The sequence below is a fragment of the Mandrillus leucophaeus genome, unplaced genomic scaffold, assembly GCF_000951045.1.
Source record: "Mandrillus leucophaeus isolate KB7577 unplaced genomic scaffold, Mleu.le_1.0 Scaffold14, whole genome shotgun sequence".
Lineage (NCBI taxonomy): Eukaryota > Metazoa > Chordata > Mammalia > Primates > Cercopithecidae > Mandrillus > Mandrillus leucophaeus.
The window spans coordinates 4,238,655-4,250,208 of record NW_012101365.1 but is presented as its reverse complement, the minus strand read 5'-3'; the positions used below and the strand labels follow the sequence as shown (position 1 = coordinate 4,250,208).

General features: G+C 52.3%; 1 protein-coding gene across 1 annotated transcript in view; it reads right to left on the bottom strand.

Annotated features, from left to right (window-relative positions):
* The window catches only part of ACOT11 (acyl-CoA thioesterase 11), a 70,640-nt gene that overhangs the window by 19,086 nt on the left and 40,000 nt on the right, over positions 1-11,554 (bottom strand). The window contains exons 2-3 of the mRNA XM_011973824.1: positions 7,429-7,636; positions 6,387-6,456 (exon numbers count right to left, since the gene is read on the bottom strand). Coding sequence (XP_011829214.1) covers positions 6,387-6,456; positions 7,429-7,636 — 278 coding nt within the window. The remainder of the gene's footprint in view (positions 1-6,386; positions 6,457-7,428; positions 7,637-11,554) is intronic.

The following is an 11,554-nucleotide window of genomic DNA, read 5'->3' as shown; positions in this document are numbered from 1 at the left end:
GCCCACCCACCAACAGAGGCCCTGCAGAGGCCCACCCACCAACAGAGGCCCTGCAGAGGCCCACCCACCAACAGAGGCCCTGCAGAGGCCCACCCTGCAGCACTCTCCTGGCAGACTGACCTCTGTCCCCCACAATTCTTAAGCTCTACTAGGGTAAGGGCCATGTGTTTTGCTCCCCATTGACTCTCCAAGGCCTAGCACATGGCACAGGGTGGGTGTCCCATAAAGGGTAGCTGACTGAATTAACGCATTCCACATGTACTGAATGTCTAGTAAGGGCAAGATGCTATAAACAAAGGGCGGGGAGAGAAATGGAAACATTTAAAGAATGCCTGCTAGGTGCCAGGCACTGTGCACTGCCCCATTGGAGCCTCAGAATAAGCTTGGCAGGTAGGTTTAGGAGAAACTGAGCATTAGAGAGGTGAAGTCATTTGCCCAAGGTCACCAAGCTAAAAACTGGCAGCACCAGGCTTCCAGACTGACTCTGTTGACTGCACCAGCCCCACTCTTTCCAGTTGCAACCTGTCCTTCTAGAATGATCCCCACATCCAAATGAATCCCCAGGGGAGCCTCCTAGCCTGGGCCGTGCCTAATGGAGGCGGCAGAGGGTGCCCAGCTGATGGACTGTGGGGAGGAGGGGCAGGAGGCTAAAGGCTGGCCCCATTCAATGATTGTGTGATCTCCAGCAGGTCTTTTCACTTTCAAGGTTCGTCAGCCTTGGCTCATGAACATGGAGAGTGCCATGCCGACTTCTTTCTCAAATGACAGTCTCCTGGCCAAGTCTAGGAAGGGTCCATTCCAAGGGGCCTGCTGGTCAAGGGGCCACCATGAACGCAGTGGGAATGGCCACACAGGCCTGCGTTCCAGTCAAGCTCCACCTTGACCATCACACTACAGAGCTGTGTGACCTTGGGTGAGTCACTTTGCCTCTCTGAGTCCCTTTCCTCCTGTGTAAAGTACTGCCTGTGGTTCTGAGGGTCAAGTGAGAGACAGTGGGACTCAGCCAAGCACCAGGCCTGGCCCACAGCAGGAGCTCAATAAATACCACAAGCTCACATTTGCCAGACATTTGTTGATATGATTCCTGTTCATTTTTTTAGTAACACTAATGATCACAGAGGGGAGGGTCATTTTTAGGAGATCTATGCGGACATAGTGACAGATGAAGCATCACGATGTCTGCATCTCACTTTCAAGTCATTTAGCAGAGAGAGAGAGAGAAAGTGTATATATATTACATCTGTAATCCCAGCACTTAGGGAGGCCAAGGCAGGCAGATCACCTGAGTTCAAATGTTCGAGACCAGCCTAGCCAACATGATGAAACTCTACTAAAACTACAAAAATAAATGAATAAATAAATAAGCCAAGCATGGTAGGGCACACCTGTAATTCCAGCTACTTGGGAGGCTGAGTCACAAGAATCGCTTGAACCCAGGAGGCAGAGGTTGCCATGAGTCAAGATTGCACCACTGCATTCCAGCCTGGGTGACGGAGTGAGACTTTGTCTCTTAACAAGAAAAAAAGTATATGTATTTATTTATTTATCCATACATAGATAAAGTAAATTTAGAAAAATGTTAATTATTGGGTCTCAGTGGTGGTGATCATTGTACTATTCAACTTTTCTATATGTTTGAAAGCTTTCATGATCAAACATTAGGGCAAAAAATTTCTGTGGTCCCCCAAATAAAAATAAAAGTCTATTTTCTCTGGTGCTGAGAGGAATTTGTGATTTTTCCTCCTCTCCCTCCTTCTCTCTCTACCTTCCCCCAAAGTCAACCAGACACCCATCTAGGTTGCTAAGCTCCTCCTCCTTCCTGACTGCCCTCTGTCCCCACAGCTCAGGCCCAAACCGTATCCCTCCCCAGGGCCACTGCCTAGCTTCCTCAGGGGCCCCGGAGTTCCTGGACACCCCTCCAGGTGTTCTTCACAATGCAGACAAGCAACCCCTATAAACAAATCTGACCTCCATCAAGACCTTCCCTAGACCAATTTACTCTTAGGAGACAGAGGAACATATTAATTGTACCATAGAAATTCAAACAGAAAACCCAGATGATGAAGGACTCTAGAGGTCAAATGGCCAGCTTTCCCCAACAAATACATTTTGAGAGAGAGACAGAGCGTGCCAGAGAGCTGGTGGAGGATTGGTGGGTATCTATAGAGTTTTTTGGTTTTTTGGGTTTTTTTTTGAGACAGAGTCTCACTCTGTCGCCCAGGCTGGAGTGCAGTGGCACTATCTCAGCTCACTGCAAGCTCTGCTTCCCAGGTTCATGCCATTCTCCTGTCTTAGCCTCCCGAGGAGCTGGGACTACAGGCGCCCGCCACCATGCCTGGCAAATTTTTTGTATTTTTAGTAGAGATGGAGTTTCACCATGTTAGCCAGGATGGTCTCGATCTCCTGATCTCATGATCCGCCGGCCTCGGCCTCCCTATAGAGTTTTTTTAAGAAGCAACCAATTACAATTATTTGCATCTTGACTTGAATAACAAAATAACTGCAGGCTGGGTGTGGTGGCTCATGCCTGTTATCTTAATACTTTAGAAGGCAGAGGTGGGAGAATCACTTGAAGTTAGGAATTTGAGACCAGCCTGATCAACATAGTGAGACCAACACCACGTCTCTACAAAAACAAAATAATAATAACAAAATAAAATTTAATTAGCCAGGTATGGTGCCACATGCCTGTAGTCCCGGCTACTAGGGAGGCTAAGGTGGAAGGATCGCTTAAGCCCAGAAGTTCAGGGCCACATTGAGCTATGATGGTGCCACTGCATCCCAGCCTGGGCAACAGAGCAATACTCCATCTTGAAAAAATAAATAACTGCAAAGCAAACAAAATAATAACAAATTCATGAGACAGTTTGGGCGTTTGAACACTGACTAGTGATGTTGGTGAAAATGATTGTTAATTTTTTAGATGCGGTAATGATGTTAACGTTAAGGTTTTGTTTAAAAAGAATCCTTCTCTCAAAAAAAAAAAAAAGAGGGCCAGGTATGGTGGCTCACACCTGTAATCCCATCACTTTGGGAGGCCAAGGTAAGCAGATCACCTGAGGTCAGGAATTCAAGGCCAGCCTGATCAATATGGTGAAACCACATCTCTAATAAAAATACAAAAATTAGCCCAGCTTGGTGGCGGGCACCAGTAATCCCACCTACTCGGTACACTCAGACAGGAGAATTGCTTGAACCTGGGAGGCAGAGGTTGCAGTGAGCCAAAATTGCACCACTGCACTCCAGCCTGGGTGACAGAGCAAGACTCCATCTCAAAAAATAAATAAATAAATAAATATAAAAAGAGTTCTTAGCCCTTAGAGATACATTTGGAAATATTTTTAAGTGGCAAAAGCAGAAACAAACAAACAAAAAAACTTCTTAATCTTTCCTCAGGTGTGTCCAGGCCTTCCCTGGCCACCAACCATGCTCCAGGCCCCTCCTCAGCTTGTCCTTCTTCCCGGCATCCTCTCTGGCTTTCCCTTCCACCCACAGCCTCCTCCGCCCAGATTCACCTTCACTCCGCTGTGCCCTGCAGCAGGTCCAGCCATCGTGCATGTACCCCTAGCCCTCTCTATTCCTTGCTCCCCTAAGTAAAAGAACTTGTGCTGGCTACGGGAATCTGGAGCTGGCCCAGACACAGCTCCACTGGCTTCAAAGTATCACTATGTACAGAGGTGACAGTACTGAAGCCAGCTCAAACGCCTCCTCCAGGAAGCCCCCTCTTGACTACCCTCAGTGCCACAACACCTACCCCCAGACATATAGGAAATACAGCCCACTGGTTAAGAGCAAGGGCTCTGGGGCCGTACTGCCTATCCTGGGTCCTCCATTAGATGTACCACCTTCAACAAGGTACTTCGTTTCTCTGTGCCTCAGTTTCCTCATCTGTAAAATGAGGATACTAATAGCTTTGACCACATAGTATTGTTTTGAGGATCAAATAAGTTAATGTATTTTAAAAGGTATCAAAATAATGTATCAGTATTGGTGCACTAATTGTGACAAAGGTACCCTACAAATGTAAGATGTTAACCATGGGGCACCTGGGTGTGGGGTATATGGGAACTCTCTGTACTATCTTTATTTTTATTTTTTTTTTTAGCCTGAGATGGGGTCTCACTGTGTCACCCAAGTTGGAGTGCAGTGGTGTGATCTTGGCTCATTGCAACCTCTACATCCCAGGCTCAAGTGATCCTCCCATCTCAGCCTCCCAAGTAGCTGGGACCACAGGCGTATATCACCATGCCCAGCTAATTTTTGGTAGAGACAGGGTTTTGCCATGTTGCCCAGCTGGTCTCAAACTCCTGAGCTCAAGTAGTCTGCCTGCTTCAGCCTCCCAAAGTTCTGGGATTACGGGCACAAGCCACTGCACCCGGCCTTGTATTATCTTTAGAGATACAATGTTTTTATGAATTTAGAACTATTCTAAAATAAAAGGTATTACAAAGGAGGCCAGGCAGGGTGGCTCACGCCTGTAATCCCAGCACGTTGGGAGGCCAAGGCAAGCAGATCACTTGAGGTCAGGAGTTCGAGACCAGCTTAGCCAACATGGTGAAACCATGTCTCTCCTAAAAATACAAAACTTAGCTGGGTGTGGTGTCACACACCTGTAATCCCAGCTACTCAAGAGGCTGAGGCAGGAGAATCACTTGAAACTGGGAGGTGGAGGTTGCAGTGAGCCAAGATCACATCATTGCACTCCAGCTTGGGCAACAGAGTAAGACTCTGTTTCAACAACAACGAAAAAAAATTACAAAGCAGAGCCCTTTTTTTTTTGAGACAGAGGCTCACTCGCTCGCCCTCTCGCCCAAGCTGGCAGGCTGGAGTGCAGTGGTGTGACCTCAGCTCACTGCAACCTCCGCCTCCCAGATTCAAGCAATTCTCTGCCTCAGCCTCCCGAGTAGCTGAGATTACAGGTGCCCACCACCAAACCCGGCTAGTTTTTTGTATTTTCAGTAAAGATGGGGTTTCACCATGTTGGCCAGGCTGGTCTTGAACTCCTGACCTCGTGATCCACCTGCCTAGGCTTCCCAAAGTGCTGAGATTACAGGCGTGAGCCACCCCACCTGGCCCAGAGCCCATTATTGCACAGAACTTCTCACTGCGAATTGAATAACGTTCCTACATCTGCCTCCCCTGAAGATTGGGAGTTCCGGGGAAGAGGCTGTGCTCCAGTGGACTTTGCATGCCCAGTCTCAGCAAGGCCCCTGGTCCGGAAAAGGTGCTCATCTAATGTTAAGTGTGTGGTGAGGGAATGACTGACGACTGAATGAGTGAGTACAGAGACTGGCCAGTCTTCTTCCTTAATGGTAACACACTGAGCACCCAGTGAGTTCCAAATAAGCCCTTGGCACTTGATGTCCTAGTAGTGCTAATGAGTTTAGGATCAGGTCCAGAGACAAGAGCTCTGTGTGTGGCCCTGCAGCCTGTCCTGAGCCAAGGGCTCAGCCTGCTCCTTGGATTCCAGAAGCAGGATCTATGGGCAAAGCTATGGGGAGGCAAAGCCCAGTGTGTGTGATGAATATTCTTCTATTCTGTACAGCCATAAAAAAAAAAAAAAAGAAAAGGCCAGGTTCGGTGGCTCATGCCTGTAATCCCAGTGCATTGGGAGGCCAGGGCGAGTGGATCACCTAAGGTCAGGAGATCGAGACCAGCCTGGCCAACATGGTGAAACCCCGACTCTACTAAAAATACAAAAAAATTAGCCGGGCCTTGTGGCAGGCACCTGTAATCCCAGCTACTCATGAGGCTGAGGCACAAGAATTGCTTAAACCTGGGAGGCAGAGATTGTAGTGAACCAAGATCATGTCATTGCCTTCCAGCCTGGGTGACAGAGGGAGACTCCTTCTCCAAAAAAAAGAAAGAAAAAAGGCTACTTTGTTATTGAGGTACTGAGCTCCTCATCCCTGGAAGTATGTGAGCAGAGGTTGATGGCCCAAGCTTCTGGCTCAGACTTGGCCAACGCACCTTGTCTAGGGGCCTCCCTATAGCCCAATGACCAAGGACCCAAAGAGAATGCCCAAGCTCAAAAAGACATTCACTGATTAAGTCTAACCCCTTCCATTTTGCAGATGAGAAAACTGAGGCCCAGAGAGAGAGATTGACTTCCCCAAAGTCACGCAGCACCCCACAATGCTATCTCGGCCACACCCTGGCTGAGGCAACACCCACCCACCCACCGCACTGAACAGCCGGTCAACTCCTAGCCCCCAGAAACATTGCAGAGGTGTTCATGCTTCCCCAGAGGCTGCCCCCATCTCATTTTCAGTCAGTTGAGTCAGGCTCCAGGCAGCACACAGGCTGACCAGGCAGGGAGTCAGGAGCACGGGCCCCAGGCTGATGGGAGAGAGACCAGAGCACCCTAACGCAGAGGGGCTACTTACCTAATGGTGTGCTCAAAATAGATGTCATCCATGGAAGCTGTGACACAGGGGCAGCCAGCGTGCCTCTCCGCTGGTGTCAGGAGAAGAAAGCCAGACATTAGTAGCCTCCCCCCACTACAGGCTTCTGCTCAGATGGTACCTCCTCAAGAGGCTTCTCCAGCCGCCCAAGTCAAGGCCACAACTCCCACCACATCCTGCCACCACCCTTCCTTACGCTCCCTCACCATGGACACCACCCTTGACCCTTTTCTGTATATCTGCTTTTCATGTCTATTTTCTCTTCCTCCCACTAGAGTGTAAATTACTTGAGGACGAGGATTTTTGCCTGTCTTGTTCATTGCAGTACCCCAGTCCTGGAACAGTGTCTGGCACATAGTATACACTCAGTAAGTAGCTGTTGAATGAGTGATCATGCCACACTGGCCTGCTTCTCAGCCTTCTGGAGCCCCCGTCCCTTCAACCACCTGTTCCCTGCCTGAGTCATTCTCACCCTCAGGACTCCACTCAGGTGCCTTAGCCCTTCAGGAATCCCTTCCCTGCCCCCAGGCCTGGGTCAGGGCCTCTGAAACAGTGCTGGGGGACAGTCAGGTCACGTGCCTGTCCCCCACCCCCACCCCACCAGGCTGTGAGCTCTGTGGGTTGGAGAACACCGGTGCAACAAAAGGAATGAAATGAAATGGGCTCGGTCCGGTGCACCTCAACTCAAGGGAAGGAGCGCCGCAAGGCAGGCAGTCATGGGCTTTGCTCAACAGCATCTCCGAGCCAATCCGAAGCAGCCATGTGAAAGGCTGCACTGTGTTGAGGCAGGGACTTAGGGCCTGGGACCAACACTCAGGGCTGAGGGGGTCTGAGTAAGAGAGAGGTGGGCTGTGCTGAGCATCGAGACGTCGGAAAGGGCATTTCAGACAGATGGACCAGCATGAGCAAAGGCCAAGATGAGAAACAAGTGTGGCACTTAGGTGGACAGTGACCATCTCTGAAAGCACAGCCCCTCCTATGGGCCTGAGGGGCAGGTGGGGAGCCATGAGGGGCGCAGCCTCACCGGACAGGCAGGCCGTGGTGTCAATCCACTTGAGCAGCTGCCCGACACTCAGCTCGCCGCGTTGGTTGGTGTGGCAGGGCAGTACCAGCTGGCTCATCTGCACCTCCGTGGGGTTCCGGTATCCTTCGCCGTCTGCCATGGCACTGTCGTTCCCTGCACGTGAGGCTGACTTCCGGGATGTGCGACTGGAGAACACAGAGGCCAACCCCTGGGGGACAGATGGGGACAGAGAGGTCTGCTTGCTGCAGGGTCTCCCAGGTCTGTCCAGCCCTGAGAACTCAGGGTCTGGGGGAAAGAGAGTACCTAGAGCCACCTCCCACCAGACCCCAACGAGAGAGTGGTCACCACCCTGCAGCCCATGGTCTTGGATCCCAGGGAATCTGTGGATGCTGCTTCTGCCAAGTTTCCTTTTGGCCAAGAACTGCACATGAACACGGCCTTGCACCCGAGTGGGGCAGTGGAGACAAAACCATGCGGAGAAGTCAGTCCTCGTTTCAGCTCCTGGGCCAACTTTTTAAAGTGTTGCCTTAGATTTACCTTCGTTCTGGAAAGAGTCCCCTCTCGGTGCAGGGAGGCCTAGAGAGCTCCTTAGCGGTCAAGCCCAGGGAACTGTTCCTAATACAGTGTTTCAAGAAGCTGCTCTGATTTCATCCCCAAAGGGCTCCTTTCTTGGGTTCCCTCCATCTTCAGAGGCCATCAGGACAGCCTCTGTGGCCTGCTAATGTCTAGCACTTGGATCTATTGACGGGGAGGGCCGTGGGCAGTCACTGACCAGCTGTCTGATCCAGGGCTGGGTACAGCAGCTGCCAGCTGGAAAACTGGCTGAGAAAATTCTCCAACTCATGAATTAGAGCCGGGGTTTCTGCTTGGAGCCAGCATGTCTTACTCTGCAGGCAGAAGAGGTGGGGTGTGCCCATCAGTCCTTTGGAAGGCAGGAAGAGGGAAGGGGCTAGCAGCCTGCCATCCCTAAGTAGACCATGAACTCAAGAGCTGGGCACACCCGCATGTGTGAGAAAAATGAGGAGGGACAGGCATATGGGTTCCGATTCTCATGGCCAATGCCAATTGTGTGGTGGTGATGACAGTTGCCACTAATGTTTATATAGCACTTAGGTGTCACATATTTTTACAAGCACTATATGTGTACTAATCCAATTTTATCCTCACAACAAACCTATGAGACAGATGCATTATTATCCTCATCCTACAGATGAGGAGCCCAAGTAAGTGACAAAGCTCAGCTGTGACCCCAGAGGTCTGCTGCAGTCTGAACTCCTACCCCCAACACCACACTGCTTGCAGGACCTCCTGGGGCTGAGATGAGGAGTCCAGGGCCTGGGCTTGACTGTACCGGCAAAGAGCACCATGGCCCAATGGCGAGCCTGCCACGGCTGCAGGATGATGGCCGTGGCAGCTCTTGCACCTGGTCTATACTCCTTAGACAATTCCCACCAAAGAACCTCCCGTAGCTAATTCAATCAATTCCAAATGCACCGAGGTAGCTTGTTCAAGGTCACTGACCCCTACGTGGTAGAACCAGGATTTGAACCAGGCCTGTCTGACCCAGAACGGCTTATGGGTTCCCAGAAACACTGTTTATTCCCAAGAGCCCCTGGGCAGGAGGCTGGGCACCAAGGGGAGACAGGAGGGCAGCCATCCCAGGAGCTCTCAGCCTGGGTGGAGGCCTACAGGGTGCCAGGCTGCCTGGCTTGCAGGCCCTCACAGGTAGCTGGAAGGCTGATGTGGTTCAAGCAGCAGGACCCGTCGCCATGGTAACCACTGCCAAGGCACTTCCTGCTTGGTGGTGCACTGGGGGCCTGCATGGATACGGGTGGCTGGCTTTCCGGGTGTGGGAGCGGGTAGAGGGAGGAGGTAGGCAAGACTCCATTTGCCCACACTCTTCCCAAACCCCTCCCACAGTCAGAGGTACTGGGAAGAAATTCCAGAAAGAAGCCCTAGAGAGAGCTGAGGAAATGGGGAGACAATGCCCACTTGCAGAGGGCACCTGGGCAGACCAAAAGGGGCAGACTGCCTGGAGCAGACCACCTGGGGCAGACCGCCTGGGGTAGACCGCCTGGGGCAGACCGCCTGGAGCAGACCACCTGGGGCAGACCGCCTGGGGTAGACCGCCTGGGGTAGACCGCCTGGGGTTTCTGGGCAGTCTGGACACACACACAGGGACGCCCACACACAATGTCCCCGCTTTACCAGCCTGGGCACGTCCACCTTTCTGAGTCCTCACAAGGATGAGAATGAGAACTACTGACCCATTTCACCAACAAGGGAACATGGACACAGCCCTGGACCAGCAGTCATGATGCCTGAGCTCTGGTCCTCTCTCTGCTTCTCACTTGGTCGACCCCTCCTCCCATGTGCTCCTGTTTCCTGTTCTGTGAATCAGGAGTCCCTACCTTTCTGTTGGACCCTATGCCATAGGAGCCAAGATCTGTGCCCTGCTCACTGGTTCATTCATTCACTTATTCATTCACCAAACACTTCCTCCGTACGGGGCCCTGGGCCAAACATGGAGAATACAACGACAAATTGGGCCTAGAGGGGCCTGGCACACAGGAGGACGTTGTCAAAGGTTTGTGGAGGGACAGCCAGAGAAGGACTTGAGTTCAAATTCTAGCTGTGTCCCTCAGGTGCTGTGTGATCCTGAGCAGGGTCTATCCCTTCCCAAGCTACATCTGTCACTCACCAGGTAGGACAGAGAATTGCTAGTCCCTAAGGTACCTCTGGTTCCAGGAGTCTGGGACCTAACTCAGCCTGGAATTTGCACACCCAGCTGAGATTCCCAGTGAGGAAGCTCTAGAACCCTGTCAGAATGGAAATACTGTGTGCGCCTCTGAGCAGGGCCCCTGAAGCACACTGAGAGACAAGCCTCGCAGTTGTTGTCCCCACCACTCCCCTCAAAGAGAGAGGTGCAGAAGCCCTGGGCTGGAGCACAGGCAGCAGAGACAGGGCAGCAGGTGGCCCCAGGCATAGCCTTTCAGACTCCACTCCTTCCTTGGGCTCCAAGGCAGTCTGCCCACATTAGGGCAGGCCAGGCCAGGCCTCTTAGTCCCAAGGTGGGCAGGCAGCCAGCCTGGGAGGCAGGAATGTGTGCAGCCCAGGCAAGGTTTGGCCAATGGGGCTCCAGAGCTGCGCCACTCCTCCCAGGGCCAGTCACAGGGAGAGCAGAGGCCCTGGATGGAGTCATGGCCTGGGCGGACAGGCAGGCTGAGCCAAGAGAGCTGCCAGGGTGGCAGGGGCTGAACTACTGCAAGGGTAGGAGGGCACCCAGAGGTCGGAGACACGCCCTCTCAGACAGCAGCTGTGCCAAGTGCTGGCCGCAGGCCCTGGCAGACCTGGCCAGAGTTGATCATGCTAGACTAGGCCCCAGCTAGCCACACCATGGGCTCTGTGTCCCTCCTCCTGAGCCAGAGTCATGTCACAGACCTGCGGGGTCAGGGCAGGAGAGACCCCCTCACCCAATCCCTTCACAGCCTGGGGGACTAAGGCACAGAGGGAAAAGCTGCCCCAGGGCCACCCAGCTGTGGGGGGGCCAAGATAAGGCCCCCTGGGTCATGGCTCCTTCTAGGCAAGTTGACAACAGGCCCGCAGGCTACTGGGGCTGGAAACAGGCCCAAGGCTTCACCTTGGTATCCTCCCTCTGCCCAGTATCCAAGTCCCAGTGATTCAACCTCAAAGAGGCCTCTGATCTAACTCCTTCCAGCCTCCACACAGCACCAGAGGGATCCTTCCAAAAAGCAAATCCAACTCAACAACTACTGCTTACTACGTCCTGCCTTTCAGGGAGACCTGGTCCTCATAACTCCACCCCATGGGACTTTGCTCTGCCCCTTAGGAGCACACAGACCTTTCTAAAGAGCAAGCCTCACCAGGTACTTCCCCTGCTCAAGACTCTTTGATGGGCCGGGTGCGGTGGCTCAAGCCTGTAATCCCAGCACTTTGGGAGGCCGAGATGGGCGGATCACGAGGTCAGGAGTTCGAGACCATCCTGGCTAACACGGTGAAACCCCGTCTCTACTAAAAAATACAAAAAAAAACCTAGCCGGGCGAGGTGGTGGGCGCCTGTAGTCCCAGCTACTCAGGAGGCTGAGGCAGGAGAATGGCGTAAAAA